The sequence below is a fragment of the Capricornis sumatraensis genome, chromosome 4 (genome assembly GCF_032405125.1).
Source record: "Capricornis sumatraensis isolate serow.1 chromosome 4, serow.2, whole genome shotgun sequence".
NCBI lineage: Eukaryota > Metazoa > Chordata > Mammalia > Artiodactyla > Bovidae > Capricornis > Capricornis sumatraensis.
Genome location: NC_091072.1, coordinates 149704523 through 149720994, shown reverse-complemented (window position 1 = coordinate 149720994; position 16472 = coordinate 149704523). Strand labels below are relative to the sequence as shown.

The following is a 16472-nucleotide window of genomic DNA, read 5'->3' as shown; positions in this document are numbered from 1 at the left end:
GCAAGTGGGGAGGGAGGGGTCAGGAGGCAGCGAGCGACCTACAGGAACAAGCAGGGCGTTTTCTGGTTTCCTCTGCGGTCTACCCATGGCTACCCGAGGAGGGGGTAGATTCTTCAGGGGCCTGGCCCCCCTTCTCTGTCCTGAGCTAAGTCGTCCCAGCTGAGAAGCCGCCTACAGGGGTGCACCTTTTTGCTCTATCCTGCATCACTGGTTCTTGAAGGGGTAACAAGGCAGTCTCTGGGCTCCTGGAGCCCCGCCTTTGCCTGGAGCTCCTGGAGATGGTTTGGGATGGAACAGAGGCCATTTAGCTACAAAACCTGCATGAACCAGTGTCATAGCTCAGGATCTGGTGGAGGGAGGACCCAAGACATTCTTAGTCCATGCTTGGTGGGAAGGTGGGGACCACCTCTGTTCCCCTGCTTCTGCCACCTCCCTGCAGCCTTTCAGATCCAATGGGGCTGACAGCCGAGCATGAGCCTCGGTTGGGGATGAGCAAGGAGAGAACTCTGCACACTTGTGCAGACATCACTCTGTTTGTGCCCCGACCCAATGTCTATGGACGGGGGTTGATTTTTCCCTAAGCCTCAGTTGCTCACAGGTCACAGGGAAAGCCCTGGGAGAATTCCTCTGGATGGGAAGGATGTTAAAGAGTCAATGATTCAGCCGTATATCAGAGGTGATCTTTGAAGTACTGAAACTCTAGTACACCATGGGCCCGGGTACCAGTGAGAACAGACACCCAGCTGCCCACAGGGTCGTCGGACAATGCGTTATACTGGAGTGACGGGCATCAAGCCTGCCTGATCCTGGGCATTTGAGAGCTTCTCATCCTCCCTTCCAGCATCAGAGATGGGAATGGACATTTGAGGAAACTCCTGGTCAGGATTTGGGCACTTTTATAAGCCTCTAGGGGGCTGCAGGAAAGATCTAACCATCTGAGGCCTCATGACTCTCCTTAGAAGAGCCTTCTCCTGCCAGAGAGCTCAGCACCTGGGGGAGAAGGGAACCAATATTTTGGGACCTGTGACTTCCTTCTCCTCTTCAGATCGCGCTCCATCCATCCCCACCCAGACCCCCTACACGCCACTGCATCCTATTGGGAGCTGACCCACCACTCAGGTTGTGAGCGCATCGGTTTCCGACGTACCCTGTTAAACAGACCAGTTACTTAGGACAAGATCTCCCGAAGAACAATCCGTTTTGTCCCCTGCCTCCAAGCAGATCTACACTTGAAATATTCCAAACAGTCAAGATGGACTGATGTTTTCCCCTTCTGCTTGACCAAGACCCCAGCTCCATCCAGTTTCCATTCAAGACTTGGCTGCGTCCTCTCTCATCCTGAGCTCTCACTGTTGCATCTTTGCCCACTTTGGTGCAGCCTCTTGTCCCTCCCCCAGCACATGTCTGCCCTGATATGTGCCGGGCAGAGGAGGTGACCAGCAGGGTGTCTCTCCCTTGGATCATCAGCCCTTGCCTTCAGCTCATCCCGGCTCTATCTATAGCTGGACGCATCTGCAAATAGAGAGGTGTGTCAAAGGCGAGGATATTTGCAGCAGAGGAAGGGCTGGTCTTGCTGGCCAGGGCCTCTGAGAGTCACAGAGGGTGTCAGCTCATTTTGTAACCTGCCCGTCCACATCCGCCGAAAATATGTGTGCTCCGACATGGGTCTCTCTGGTTTCAGATTTAGGAACGTCCCAACGGCTCAGGCATCCAAAGGCTCCAGGCGGACAACATTTATAGTCGCTTGGGGCACCTCTGCTTTAAATACTCTCAAAGGCCAGGAGGCAAGAAGGCATTGAGGCAGCAAGGAGCCGCTTCAGCTGGGATGCTCCATTTCACCGGATTATCACTCTTCTCCTACTGTAGGGGGTCGGGGGGCAAACTCTGAACGTCACGATGCCCAATTCCACTGCATCCAGGCACCGGTGCATGTGTGGGGGAGGTCGGCTGAGAAGGAAGTGAGAGTATCAGATGAGAACTTGGGTGAGTTTCCTGGACGTTACTGGAGAGGAATTAGCATCTGAAGTCTGAAACCTCTCTACTTCCTTCATGACCTATTTTGTACCCCTTGATGCTCGCCAAAGAGGTTGCCATTATTAGGATCCTTGTCATCTGAGGTTAAAATAAGACCCAGTCCAATGTGAGGAAAAGTTACGGGCAGGCAGCCTGGCCGCAGCTTGTTCTTGGAGCCACACGCAGCATTTGAGTCCTCCGGGCAGAAAGGCTCTCTCTAGGAGGCCCCGTCCATTCCGCTGCTTCTAGCCGGTATTCTACCAGTTGCTTCACACACTGCTCCGACCCTCTCCTCCAAAAAAGGGGGATATCGTCTCCCCCAGCTTCCCCGACAATGTGTCCCAGGGTCCCCAGAGCCCTCACACCCAGGATGCCTCGAGCGCCCGCTCAGTCTTTCTGTCTGCAGCTAAATCTTACGCCCTGTCACCCTGCCCTCTCTGCACTTTAGAGGACAGCTGCTTCCTGCCCCCGCCCCCGGGGCAACCCACGGAGTCAGCAGCCTCTGAGAGGGAAGGCGATTGGGAAGAGGCAGAGTGGGAGCACGCATCGATCCTGCTGGGCTGACAGGTGACATTCTTGCAGGCAGATTCCGGCGACGCCTGGAGGAAGAAACCTGTTCGGAGATGCCCAGATGCCCTGGCTCTGATGATATAGACTGAGATGTCTGCACGCATAGACCGAGATGTATGGATATACGTCAGCACACGCACTTCCTCCCCTTCTTTTCCAGTGCCCAGGGTCCTCTTCCACGAGTGTCTCTGGACTTTCTCCCCTCAGTCGAGGTCAGAGCGTGGGATCGATCGATCCATTGCCATTCTAGGAGCCCAGCTGCAACCCCTCCCTCGGGTGGGTCACACGCCATAGGGTCCGGTGGCTCTGGGTACCAGTTCAGGTCTCCCCACTCCTAAGCAGAGAACGAGCTCGACTCAAGAGGCATAGAGGGAGGAGGAACTGTCCACTTGTGCAAAATTCCAACAGAAAAGACGTCACTTTCCATCTGTGAGCCTTCCTCTGGGGTCCTCATATCCTAGGGAGGAAGTGTGTGACAGTCATGGTCGGGGACACCTTGCTGCCCCGCTTCACCCGTCCGTATTTGCTCAGTGCAATGTAGGCACCTCGGTACATGTCCGACTCGTAGGCGTTGTAGTTGTTGGGCAGGAGGGTCTCTCTGAACTTGCACTCTTCTTGGAAGCTGGGCTGTGGAGGAAATGGACAAACGGCAGAGCGTCAGTGATGAATGAAGCCCAGCAGGCCTCGGGCCTCTCGCCTCCCTGAATCGGATGACTGCTGGGAGCTCTGAGACATCCTGGGTAAGCAGAAGCCTGGGAGCTGAAAACAGGGGGGCCTTCAGAGCTCTCGTGGGCCCCCCTCACCTTCCCCGCCTTCATGATGAGAAAACTCAGGCCCAGGGATGTGGGTGGACGGCCTGTGTCACGTGGCAAGCGGGGGTGCTCCAGACTGGCGGTAGTGGGCACTTAGTCTACTAAACACCCGGATGATAATTTATTACGTTCAGAGACAGCACCAGGAAGGGATAGAAGAAGCTGTCTTCTCCAGTCTGCTGGGAGAGGATCCGGTGGAGCAGGACTGAGGACTGGGGTTTGATCAGTGGCTTCACTTGTGTGACCTTGGGGCAGCCTTCTCCCCTCCAGACCTGCTTCCCTTTTCTGCATGTCACGTGCTGAGGGACCATCAGGAGGGGCAGGTGAGTGGAGGTTGAGACGGACAACTTTCAAAGGCCTTCCCAGCACACCTGCGTCTGGTTATTATGGTAATTCTCTCTCCAGTTGGATCCCTCATCCCATCTTTCCCAGGTTAAGGCCCAAGTGTGCTGCCCCTTAAAAGGCCCATCCTTGGCTTTGATTTTGAGCCCAGAGGTGCCTGGTGTCACCTGTGTGTGTGTGCTCAGCCATGTCCGACTCTTGGTGACCCCATGGACTGTAGCCCACCAGGCTCCTCCATCCATGGGATTCTCCAGGCAAGAATACTGGAGTGGGTTGCCATTTCCTCCTCCAGGGGATCTTCCCGACCGGGGGATCGAACCCGTGTCTCATTATGTCTCCTGCATTGGCAGGTGGGTTCTTTACCACTGAGCCACCTGGAAGCCTTGGTGCCCCCTAGGAATCCACCGTTCTCCAGAGAAAGGCAGGAATGAGATGGTGATGAGCAGAGACCTTATGGGGAACAGAACCTGGTTCCCTCTGCGACCTGTGGTGCCATGGAGTCTGGGCCTGGTGATGAAGGGCCCCTGCTGGAGCGAGTTGTGTGAGGACCACCTGTTCAGAAACTGAGGGCCAGGCTTCCTGCCACACATCAAGTTCAGCCCCAATAAATCACCCAAGTCCTCCTTTATTCCTAGAAGAGAGGGCCCTCCATTCAAACCCACCCAGGTCACTGCCCCCGGCCGCGGGAATTTCTGGGCTTCAGGTGGGGGTCGCTCCCTTGGAGGGCCAAAAGCCTGGGATCTGGTCTTTGGAGAAATGCAGAATGAAACAGAGACAGAGCTAAGCATAATACCTGACTCCTTCCTGCCGACTGAGGCCATCGGCTATAAAAAACCCACTCAATGGCTGAGCGGCTGTGCCAGGGGTATCGTCTGACCTTCTCAAGAGGAATCGTACTACGAGTGCCTGGCCTTACCCTGCCGCCGTGGGGTGGACGAGAGCCTCTTTCTCTGATGAACAAGGGTGATGAGCTGGCTCCTCGGGGCTCCGAGTGGACCAGTCTGACAGCACTGAAAACAATGCACCATCCCAGGGGACTCCCAGTTCCTTGAGACAAGGACTGTGTCCTTTTGAGCAGGTGACACTGGATGGATGATGCTCTAATAGGGGCTCATGGATGCCCACAAAGGGATAGCTCTTGGATGCAGCGAGAGCCAGTGAGGGGCCATGGGCATTGTCTAGGTAATACGCTGGGTACCACTTACCCATCCCTTTGCCACCCCCTCAATGAATGAAGGTCTCCTCTCTTTCCCTCTCACACCCCTGGGTTACTGTTGATAAGGCACCTCCCTGTGATGTTCATTTCCTTGAGATGACCCTGCAAGCCTGCACCAGCCATGTCAACTGGCTTCTGAATATCACACCAGGGAGTTCTGTTTTTCACAAGTTTTTATCTTGTTTGCTATGGGTGCTCAAAAATATTTGCAGAATGAAGAAAGGAATGTCCCAAAGTAGGAAGAAGAAACTAATCAAAGTAGGCAAAGCATATGTGACGATTCACCTCTTATTTAGCTATGTGAACTTGGCAAGTGATTTCACCTTCTAAACCTCAGCTTCCTCATCTGTAAAATGGGAGCAGTGATGACAATTCTGTCATAGAATTGGAGGGCGCATTCACTGAAGTAATGCATGGTATAAGGCTTGGCACACAGCAAAGTAAAAAGTAATTGCTATTGCCATAATGATTCTCCTCCAACGGATTCATAGATTAGTTGAAAGTAAAAGCACTAAAGGCTTTGTCTTGGGATCATCATTCCTGTAAAACTTGCTGTGGGGGCTTACCTGGTGGTCCAGTGGAATCTACCTGCTAATGCAGGGGACATAGGTTTTCCAGACATCCCTGGTCTAGAAAGATTCCATGTACCTTGGAGCAACGGAGCCCAGGAGCCACAACTATTGAGCCTATGTTCTAGAGTCCGGGAGTGGCAACAACTGAAACCTGCACACCCTAGAGCCCGTGATATGAAACAAGAGAAGCCACCACAGTGAGAAGCCCGTGAACCTCAACGAAGAGCAGACCCCGCTCTACATCTAGAGAAATGTCCCTGTAGCAGCAAGACCCAGGTGGCCAAAAATAAAGTTTAAAAAAAACTGCAGTGGGTTGTAGGACAAGTTAGCTTCTAAGCCCTGCGTTTATTGCCTGAGTGGTGGTAGGGGGCGAGCCTGGGGGAGGGGGGCACAGAGCTGACCGGGCTCTGGCCCTGCACTCCTGGGGCCTCTTGGAACATGGGGGGTCGGGGTAACCACAGGACCTAAGGCTGTCCATGGGCAAAGCTCCAGGGAAAAGTGAATTCGGGATCAATGGTCAAAGTTGAGCAGAAATAATGCTGCATAAATCAACAGTCTGGTGCAGCTCAACAAACAGAAAACGATCCAGAAATAAATCCAAACATGAACATGAAATGAATATGAAACAGAACATAAAATGAATATGAAACAGCAGTGGCGTTGCAATCACTGGAGAAAACGTGGTGTCGGAAGAACTGGATACCATCGTATATAATAATAATAATAATAATAATGGAATAATGATAAAATCTGATGTATGATTTTATTCCTAACTCTAAAATAAATTCCAAAGGAACAAATATTTAAATGCTAAAAAGAGAAACTTAAGGAGAGTTCCCCAGTGGCCTAGTGGCACTTTCACTGCCAAGGCCCAGGTTCAAACCCCAGTCTGGAAACTGAGGTACCACAAGCCATGCAGACAGGACCGAAAACAAAAGGAAAAAAGAGGGAAAAGAATCTTAAAAAAAAAAGTCAGAAAGCTCTTTCTAAACAGGACACGCAAAAATAGAGGCCATTATGAAACCCAAGAGGAATAAATTAGACTTCTGCCTGGAAAAAAAAAAAATCACCTTAAAGAAAATAAGAATGTAAATAGCAAACTGAATTAAAAAAAACATTTATAATGCATTATACTTTATAATATAGTTTGCAATAGATTAAATTTTGCTATTATATTCAGAACCATGAACTGACTGAAAAATGGATGTTTATAGACAGTTCACAGAAAAGGAAATACAAGTAGCATTTAAACATAAGAAAATATGCCTAACTCAGTCATGTCCGACTCTTTGTGACCCCGTGGACTGTAGCCCGCCAGGCTCCTCTGTCCATGGACATCTCCAGGCCAGAATACTGGAGTGGGTAGCCATTCCCTTCTCCAAGGGATCTTCCCAGCCTGGGAACCTGGGTCTCCTGCACTGCAGGCAGATTCTTTACCATCTGAGCCCCCAGGGAAGCCCTGAAGGAACCGTAAAGCACAGCTGTGCGATCACATTTGTAACTGTCAGGTTGCACAGAGAACTGAGCTGGATAAGAGGCATTCGTTGGGGAGGGCATGGGGCCTAGCAGTTCTCATTGGATGTGTTGCTGTGTGTATTGTTATAACTGCTGTCAAGGGAGAATTTACAATATTTATTAGAATGAAATAATGACTACAGGTTTGATGAGTGCTTCCACTTCTAGGAATTTATCTTACAGGCTCACTCCCACTCGTGTATAAAAGTCACTCACTGCAGCATCACCTAAAACAGTGAGAGACCGGAAACAGCCTCAGGGTCTGCCAGGCGGGCGGCGCTCCGCTCAGTGACGGGACAGCCACACACAGAAGGCTCTCAGTCAGAAAAACCCAGAACCCCTCTGTGCACTGTTTGGAGGTGGCCCCTAAGGCATGCGGTTCAGTGAAGAAGCAAGATTCAGACACTGTGAGTAGTTTGCTCCTGTTTGTGTGATTTTAAAATATGATGCCAACATAAGCACCCACATAGGGAAGCTGGTTCTTCCTAGGATGGTTGGCACACGAGGCCTAGTGACACTGCTGCCCAGGGGAGAGTCTGGGTCTTTGAGACAACAGTGAAAGGGAAGAACTTCCCTGGTGGTCCAGTGGTTAGGACTCTGAGCTCCCAATGCAGCGGGCATGGGTTCAATCCCTGTCAGGGAACTAAGATCCCATATGCTGCATGGCATGGCCAAACCCCGCCTCCCCCCCAAAAAAAACCACAAAAAACAGTGAGAGTGAGACTTCAGTTCCACGGTGTGTTCTTCTGCACCATCCCACCCCTTAAACCATGTGCATATATTGATATTACCTCGTCATGTTAGTGGATTAGTGCAAATGGGGAGGGAATTGAGGATGGAAGATGGCCCAGAAAATGGACTGAGAGAAGCTTTGTATCAGAGACTGGTCTGTGCTCTCCCTCTAGTCCTGTCCAGCCCCCATCCACCCACCAATCGGTTCTAACTTTTTATGACCGTGGAGAGCACTCCACCTGCCAGTTTCCAGGAGAATTCATTTCTGATCTAAACGGTGGTCAAGGGAGAGTTTTCATGTGAGGTTTGCAAACTCTGATTCCCTCGTGGCTCAGATGGTAAAGCCTTTACCCACAATGAGGGAGACCTGGGTTTGATCCCTGTGTTGGGAAGATCCCCTGGAGAAGGAAATGGCAACCTGCTCCAGTACCCTTGCTTAGAAAATTCCATGGATGGAGGAGCCTGGAGGGCTACAGTCCATGGGGTTGCATAGAATTGGACATGACTGAGTGACTTCACTTTCTTTGCAAACTCTAGAGAGGGAATCAGATCTTGGGGCAGAAGCCTCTGGGGACAGGACAGAAAGAGAGAGGAACTGAGCCAAATTGGAGCCAGAAATTCAGAGCGTTTGCCCTGATCCAATAGAAGAATGTAGCTTTTGCTAAGGTCTAGATCTTCTAAATGGAGAAGGCAATGGCACCCCACTCCAGTACTCTTGCCTGGAAAATCCTATGGATGGAGGAGCCTGGTAGGCTGCAATCCATGGGGTCACTAAGAGTCGGATATGACTGAGCGACTTCCCTTTCACTTTTCACTTTCCTGCACTGGAGAAGGAAATGGCAACCCACTCCAGTGTTCTTGCCTGGAGAATCCCAGGGACAGGGGAGCCTGGTGGGCTGCCGTCTATGGGGTCGCACAGAGTTGGACACGACTGAAGTGACTTAGCAGCAGCAGTAGTAGATCTTCTAAAACGTATTTGTTTAAATGTGCACGATGGTGGTGTTATACGTGGTGCTTTGGTCTCTGCTCATCAGATTTTGATATTCAACTTCCATCCCCAACTTCTTGGAAAGCTTCCGACCTCCGTTTCTTTCCTCCAGCCCACTTTACGTCCCTAGCCTTCCCCATGTTGTGTTAGCTGCTCGGCCGTGTCGTGGTCTTTCCAATCCCATGGACTGTAGCCCGCCAGGCTCCTGTCCATGGGATTCTCCAAGCAAGAATACTGGAGGGGGTTGCCATGCCCTTTTCCAGGGGAGCTTCCTGACCCAGGGATCGAACCCAGGTGACCCACATTGCAGGCAGATTCTTTATTGTCCAAAGCCTTCCCCAGATTCTGTGCGAATCCAAAGTGAGAAGAGACATGGATGAAGTTGCTTTGAAAGCCTCTCTGCCTCTCTCTGGCCCCTTCCTCTCTGAGCCCCTCTGCTCCATCCCTGGTGTTCAAGTGGTCACAGGGCCCGGGGCAGGAGGCCAAGATCATGGCCCTGAATTCTTCCCTCCAGCCTGATACTCCACAGCCCCATGGATGCTCAGGTTGGCATCGGGACCAGCCCCTTGCTTCATCTCACCGTTCATGTCCCTGAGCCGAGTCTCATGGCTCAGGAATGTTGGCTCCTCAGCTCTGGTGGGAAAAGCCAAGCGAACGCCGTGTTAAGAAAAGCAGCTACCGTATATTATTACTTGAACAAATGAAAATAATTCCCCCGGATCACATTGCCGGGGCCTGCTAGGCCCCAAGCTCCAGTGTGACGATGTCTTAAATTCCACATAGGTCTAATGGGACTTCTGAGGACCCAGCTCTAAAGCGTTTAGCTCTGGCAGTGGAGAAGGGGCATTTTGTAGGGGTGGGTGGGACATACAGGGGTCTTGGCATGAGTTACTGCTGGCAGAAATGCCTCTCAGAATCTGAGGTGGACCAGACGGCCATCCCAGACTCTGGTGTTTGTTCACCAGGTCACCGGACTGATGGAAGTGTCTCCTTGTCTTTAAAGTTCTTTTTTCTAGGGCTACGCAGGCCATTTGCCCCCTTTACTTCTGGTTGTCTATGGGCATGGGAGTTGGGGAGAGGGTTGCATGGATAAGGAGGGGGGAGGTGAGAAAAAAACCCAGAGAACTTTTTGTCCCAAGACCCTCTCCTCCTGGAGCCCAACTGCTGCTTTCTCGGTCCCTAGCTGAAATGGAGAAACAATACCTCCTGGCTCTGAAGACGCCTATCCTTTCTAATCCCCGTTCCTAACACACAATTGCATCGGCAACTTAGAAGCGTTTGAAGATGCCTCCACCGGGCCTGCCGTGCTTCTCACTCCTTATTCCTGCATCGCCTGGGCTAGCAGGGAGGCCGCAGACAAAGCCATATGGGAGACTGTCTGCAGGGCTCCGCAGGCCCCTGGCTGCACCACAAGCCGCCCCCAGCTCTGGGGTCCCATCTCTGACCCTTCCACATACTGTTAGCTCCAGTGACCCTTTGCCCCATCTGCTCAGACTGCATCTCCCGCTAGGGGAGAGAAGCAGCTAAGAGCAAGAGCAAGACCTGATCCTCCCCTCCCTGCAGGTTAACGCCCCAGGTAACAACCGAAGGGCTCTGTGGATGAAATAAATGCTTTGCTTCGCCTGTTGTCATGATGCCATTGATGAAAAGGGTGGAGACACAGTTATACTGAGTAAAACCAAAATCACAGAGAAGCATAACTGAATCCCTAGCAGATTTTCATCACTATGTGCTTTTCTCAGCTACAGGATTCTAACAGTACCACTGGCAGGTGGAGAGCTTTGATTTTTTTTTTTTCTTTTTTAAATTTTAAAAAGATTAAGGAGATTGGAACTCACTGATTCCTGCCTCCGTCCCAATCAGAGGGAGCAGAGGTCTGGGCTCAGAGGTGGTTAGAGACTTTGCTGGAAGTAAGATAGTGGCTGGAGGCTAGGAGCTGAAACCTGGGTGTCAGTCTGCACAGGTGGTGCGTTTCTGCTGCAGCCCTAGGGCATCACCCGTGGAGCCAGGTCTACACACAAACCTGATTCACCTGAGACCTCAGAGACTCAGGGTCCCATCTTCAAAATGGGGATGACTGTCAGACACGCCTCCTAGCTGTGCTGGCGGGGGGGGTGGGGGGGGTTACTGTCCAGAAAGCATCCCCAGGACACCTGGCAAATAGTAGGTGCTCAATACGGGCGAGCTGTTTATATTGTCTAAACACTGCCAGAGGCTCTGCACCCTTCCTTCCAAGGGATGAGACCCGTGGAAGCCCACTCTCTAGGTGAGTTTTCTTGGCGCTTATTTTCCTACCTTGGATTTCCCTGTAAAGAATCTGCCTGCAGTGCAGGAGATGTGGGTTCAATCCCCAGTTTGGGAAGATCCCCTGGAGAAGGGAATGGCAATTCATCCCAGCATTCTTGCCTGGAGAATCCCATGGACAGAGGAGCCTGGTGGGCTACAGTCCATGCGGTCGTAAACGAGTCTGACACGACCTAGTGACTATTTTCCTACTTTGCCCCCGTCCCTCCCTCTGTCTCTCCCCTGAGCAGGGGTCCCCACCCCCCAGAGGAAACCCCACTCAGGGACCATAGTAGCAGCTGAGCATGCAGGGAGGGAGACAGTTCCAGGGGCTTAAAGGGAAATGGTGTGAATGAAATCACCATCCATCAGGAGTCGTCCTGGCTCCGGGATCAGTTGGCAACTGTTCTTTCAGACTGTGATAACGGCCCCTGGGGGCACTGCAGGGTGGGGGGAGGGGGTTCAGGAGCATCTGGTGGGGGGTCTGGGACTCCAGGGAGGACATCTCCCCTCCAAGAAGGTGCCCTTGGGCAGACGCCCCTGGGAGGTATATGAGGGGAGGAGGTGGAGGTGTAGATGGTGGGCAGGGATCCTCCCAGGGAAGCCCCCCCTTTTCCTGGACTTTGACTCTTCAGTGAGTCCTGTGGACCCCCTTTGAAGTCATCTGCCCAGGAGTGAGGGGTCAGCCTATGCTTCAGAGTCTCCCCCTCCTTGTGGTCCCAGAATGCTCTGTCCACTCCCAGCGCTCCTGCTGGTCCCAGCCTCCCTGGCTTCTCCTACAGGGACCCCACGTTTCAAGTGGGAAGTGGTCACACTGAAGCTCTGTTTGTGTCCTTCCCCCACCTCACAGTTAAATTTCTTTCGGGATAAGGAGAAAGAAATACTAAATAGCTTTGTTAATGATGGTGGCAGAGATAAGGGTTGATGTAATCTGTGCTTCCTTCCAAAAGATTCACTTTGCAGAGAAGCTCAGAGCCAACTGCCCCCATTCCTGGCTCTGCAACCAGTGGGATCCAGGCAACACTCACGTGGCTGGGAAGGGGCTGTCGGGGACCATCCGCTGTACCAGGCAGGGCACTGGCTCCATCGAAGCCCTGTTGGCCCCAGGGACCTTCTGCCCTCTCCATCACACATGCAGAGAGCAGTGAAAAGGACATCTGAGGATCCCCGTTGCAGACCAGTTTCATCTCCCTGAAGCTTTCAGCTCTGATGTGACCATCGGCCAGCGAGAATTCCCTGCCGTGCAAAGCCCATGTAGCCTGGTGGCCCCTAAGCCTGCTTGCACCTCAGAAATACCTGGGAAACTTGAAGAATAAAAACAAACATATGCAGGCCCCCCGATCCAGCCCTAATGACTGAGCATCTCTGAGGAGGGACCCCAGAAATCTGGCCTGTGACAAGTTCCCAAGGTGGTGTGGATGCAGAAATTCCTCCCAGGAGACTCCTCTCTAGTAGGAGATGGGTAGAACCTGCAGCAGTGTTGAGACAACTTAAATGATTCCCCTGTATTGAGCACTACTGTTGATCAGGAGCCCTGGGGATGCTCTCTAGGCACTGTTCCCCAGAAGCCCCGAGAGGTGCATCTGATCTTCATCCTCACTTTGCAGGTGGGACCCCAGGTCTGTGTGCAGACCTGCCTCTGTGCTCTGCAGGTGATGCCTGTAGGCCCTCAGCAGAAGCGCCTCCTCTCACGGTACAGACTAGGACGGTTCCAACTCCAGCCTACCCGCCGTCCAGCCACTTGTCCTCAGAGGATCACTGATTCTGACGCACGCCTTGTCGTCACACAAACCAACACAGACAGAGAGGTGCTAGCGCTGCAGATCACAGGCCGAGGCCACCTGGGCTCCCGCTTCGGGCATTTCACAGCCCTGGTCTGTTGGGACAGCCTCCCTGGATGCCGGCCCCGGGTCCCAGGGCCTCCACATTCACTTCCTGCTCCCGTCTGCCCCCACGCAGGGGTAGAACGGCCCTCCACGCCCTCCCCAGAAATAGTCACTCTGCTATTCCTCGACCATGGCTCACAGGTCTTCCTTTTTAGCCTTCTTATTTCAGTGGCGAGAACTCCCAGGGTCTCTGCCTTCATAGGAATGCTTTCCCCATCCACGTTTTGGAATATGCCAAAATTATGGGCTGGGAGACCCAGGAAGGAAGGGGTCAGAGAGAGCAGAGAAGTGGGGAAACGTGGAAGTTGGGGAGGTTAACCCAAGTGCTAGCATTGCCCCCACCAGCCATGACGGGTGATGGGAGAAGGCAGAGGTGGAGGCTGGTGCCAGCTAAGGGGGTACAGTGAGAGGCATGGTTCTTTGGCAGCTGGGATCAGAGGTCAGAGGGCTTAAAACCTTAAAGTGAGATGTCCACGCGCTGATAAAGGTGAGGAAAAGAGCTTCATTTCTTCTCCCCGAGCTGTGCTCGTGGCTGGAGGGTGGCTCATGGGAGCAGCATGTCTAGGCTGAAACACAAGCCTGCTTCTCTGGGCCTCTCCAGCTCAGGGCCTGACCGTAAGCTTGGACAGCAGCTTTATGCAGAACTCTGGCTTCCCTTGGACCCTATAGCCCTCTGAGCTATGGTTCCTTTCTTGCTACAAGGCTCCAATGGGTGGGATCAAGAAAAACACGATCCAGCACAGAGCTGCAAGCACCTCACTCGCACCGGCTCCTCCCACAGCCCCCCTCCTCATTCTAGATAAATATGCACGTCTCTGCTCAAGAGTTTGCATTACTTTCTTCAACTGCACACTCTTCAGGCCTCATGCAGGGGCTTCCCGGGTGGCTCAGTGGTAGAGAGTCCACCTGCTAATACAGGAGGTGCAGGTTCAATCCCCGAGTCTGGAAGATCCCCTGGAGGAGGAAATGGCAACTCACTCCAGCCTGGAGAATCCCGTGGACAGAGAAGCCTGCCAGACACGACTGAGCGACTGAGCACGCAGGCAGGCCTCGTGCAGCCGGAAGCTTCCCCTGGCCTGATGGACTCACCGTGGCGTATAATTTTCCTTTACTGTTCATGGCGACGAAGAGGGCGCTCTTCACCCCAAAGAGGCTCACCACACCTCTCTCCACTGTGGAAATCTCCAGCAGGCCTGCCAAAGAGACAGGGGCTTTGTTACCCCAGGATTGTGCAAAGCAGAGTGGGATGTCAAGCTAAAGGTGACCCCCCCACCAAGGGCATCTAGGCCCACCCTCTTGCTTCTAGAAAGTCAGGCCTTCTATCGCCTCCATCCTGGTCTCACTTTAGGAGCTGAGTTGTCAGCTTGGGCCATTTTACTGAACTGTTAACAATCGAGTTCTGGAAGGGGGAAGTCCTGACACTGGAGTTAGAGATCCCAGTGGCCACCTGGGCATCTACCTAAGAGTAGCTTTGAATCTGGGCTTAATCACATGAGGTCCTTGACGTGGATTAAACAAAAAGTAATTTCTGATTAGCTTTGTTTAAAATGTCTCCTCGCATTTCAACACATTCCAGCCTATCTAATCTTGCAAACACTGCAGCCACACAGAGTCTGACGGCTGCCTTGGATCCTCCAGCCCCATCCTCTCCTGGGGATAGCCCATCTAGACAGTAACCCACCAACTTGTAGGGCAGGCATGGGGGGTGGGGGCAAGCTGAACTAGAAAGAAGGACAAGCTGCAGCTGGAAATTTTGCAAATGACTTGCCTTTCCTCTCAAAGAGGGAAGTGAAATAAAAAGCAGCTCATATCTAATCTGGTCTAAGCATCCTTGCCGGTTCTCTCCACCCTCATTTTGTGGCTCCCCCTGGCTGGGGGTTCCTGGTGGTCCTATGAGGCCATGGCTGTGCCTGAAATACTGAAGGAACTGATGCCGCAGGAGCTCCATGGGCTGGTGGCAGAGGATGCTCAGACCTCAGCCTATGCATCCTGCAGGAGCAAAGCGAGTTGGGGGAGGTGGCTAGGCTAGTGGGCACCCAAGTGGAGAATCCCCCTTCCCCCTTCATCACAGGACCCCAGGTACCAGAGACCTGCTGGAGTCCCTTCATCACAGGACCCCAGGCACCAGAGACCTGCTGGAGTCCCTTCATCACAGGACCCCAGGCACCAGAGACCTGCTGGAGTCCCTTCATCACAGGACCCCAGGCACCAGAGACCTGCTGGAGTCCCATCCCCTGGCTTCCCCAACTGGCTGTGGATGGCACTCACTGTAGGGGTTCTCCTCGTGGGTCCCGCTGATCCGGCCGTCGGGGGGCACCTGAAGGTGGAAGCCGATGCCCACGTTGCAGTACAGCCTCCGCTGCCTCTTGATCCCCACCAAATAGCCACTCTCCCAGTTCACGCCTGCGATCTCTCCGGCCAGGCCGGCCCGAGACCTGGACAGCAGGGTGCCCCAGCCCCTTGAGGCCAGCAGCGTGCCGTTGGCTCGGGTGCCTGCGGGAGAGGGCACCACCATGCCCACTAGGACGCCGAGGAAGACGAGAGCCCACAGCGTGCCCTGCGGACGTCCTGCTCCCCGGGACATAGTGATGAGCAGCGTCTGTCCCCGGGCCATCCACCTTGCCTCTCAGGCACGTGGTCAGAATTAATGGCCCTAAAAATACCGCCCTTCTTGTTTTTCTCCCCTCGGCATGGCGGCAGGGGCTTATTTTTGGAAGGCAGTTGAAGGCTGCTGACATGAAACCAAAGCCGGCTTTGGGCACTTGGGTCTGGAGCAGAGGGACCCAGGCTGAGCCGCGGCCGGTAGGGACCATGGCTTGGGGACGCTGCCTGGCTGGCCCGCTGACTCCGACCCGAGTTGATTATATCGGATTGGACTTGTCTTTATAGTTCAGCCGCTTGGCCCTCCCTGCCACCCATCATCACCCTGACGTCAAGTGGCCCAGCTCACTTATCCAGGGCTGTAACATTAACCTGCTCCACGGCCTGGCTGCCTCCCCAGACCCCCGGCACCCCCCCCTGCCCCACACACCCCACAGATTCTGGGAGCTGCTGTCATTCCAACTATGAGGCAGGAATGAAGTGAGCAGGGCGCATCTCTGAGGGAGGGGGAGTTGGCTGGGGGCCCAGGGGAAGAGGGAGGCGAGAGGCCACCCAGGACCCAAATTGGGCAGAAGTCCTTGGCCTGGCAGCGCTGGCTTCCTTATTTAGAGGGCAAAGGGTAAAGCCAGGGATGGGGGAGGCGTGGTGGCAGGTGATGAGTGGGGCCTTTGAGTCACCCTGTTCATGGAAAGAGCTCATGGTTAAGGGCCACCGAGGCTGGGAGGATGCTGGAAGGCTGCACCCCTTTAGCAAGAGAGAACAGGGATTGGACAGGGGGTCTCCAAATGTCTTGAGGATTGTGGAGGGAGGTGGGGCTAGGGTGGGGCTTCTGTTCTCCACACAGGTCCTGGCGTGCAACCAGCCAGAGGGTAGGAGCTGCGTCCAGCCCTGGACAGAGTCACCAGCCCTTTTCCCACTGGGGTTCACCCTTGGCCACCTGAC

General features: G+C 53.4%; 1 protein-coding gene across 1 annotated transcript; it reads right to left on the bottom strand.

Moving 5' to 3' along the window:
* Positions 1-3033: 3033 nt before the first annotated feature.
* Positions 3034-15543, bottom strand: FGF6 (fibroblast growth factor 6). Its single transcript, XM_068972078.1, has 3 exons — positions 15198-15543; positions 14019-14122; positions 3034-3210 (listed from the first exon to the last, which is right to left on the bottom strand). Exons 1-3 carry the CDS (start codon positions 15541-15543, stop codon positions 3034-3036), a joined length of 627 nt encoding a protein of 208 aa, XP_068828179.1.
* Positions 15544-16472: the final 929 nt, after the last annotated feature.

What these genes read in the sequence shown, in the direction of transcription:
- FGF6 (XM_068972078.1), bottom strand. Translation starts at nt 15,543, where the DNA reads ATGGCCCGGGGACAGACGCTGCTCATCACTATGTCCCGGGGAGCAGGA. An exon ending in CCACGAGGAGAACCCCTACA is followed by an intron (nt 14,123 to 15,197) that starts GTGAGTGCCATC and finishes TCTCTTTGGCAG; the next exon opens with GCCTGCTGGAGATTTCCACA. An exon ending in AAGGAAAATTATACGCCACG is followed by an intron (nt 3,211 to 14,018) that starts GTGAGTCCATCA and finishes TTTCCTCCACAG; the next exon opens with CCCAGCTTCCAAGAAGAGTG.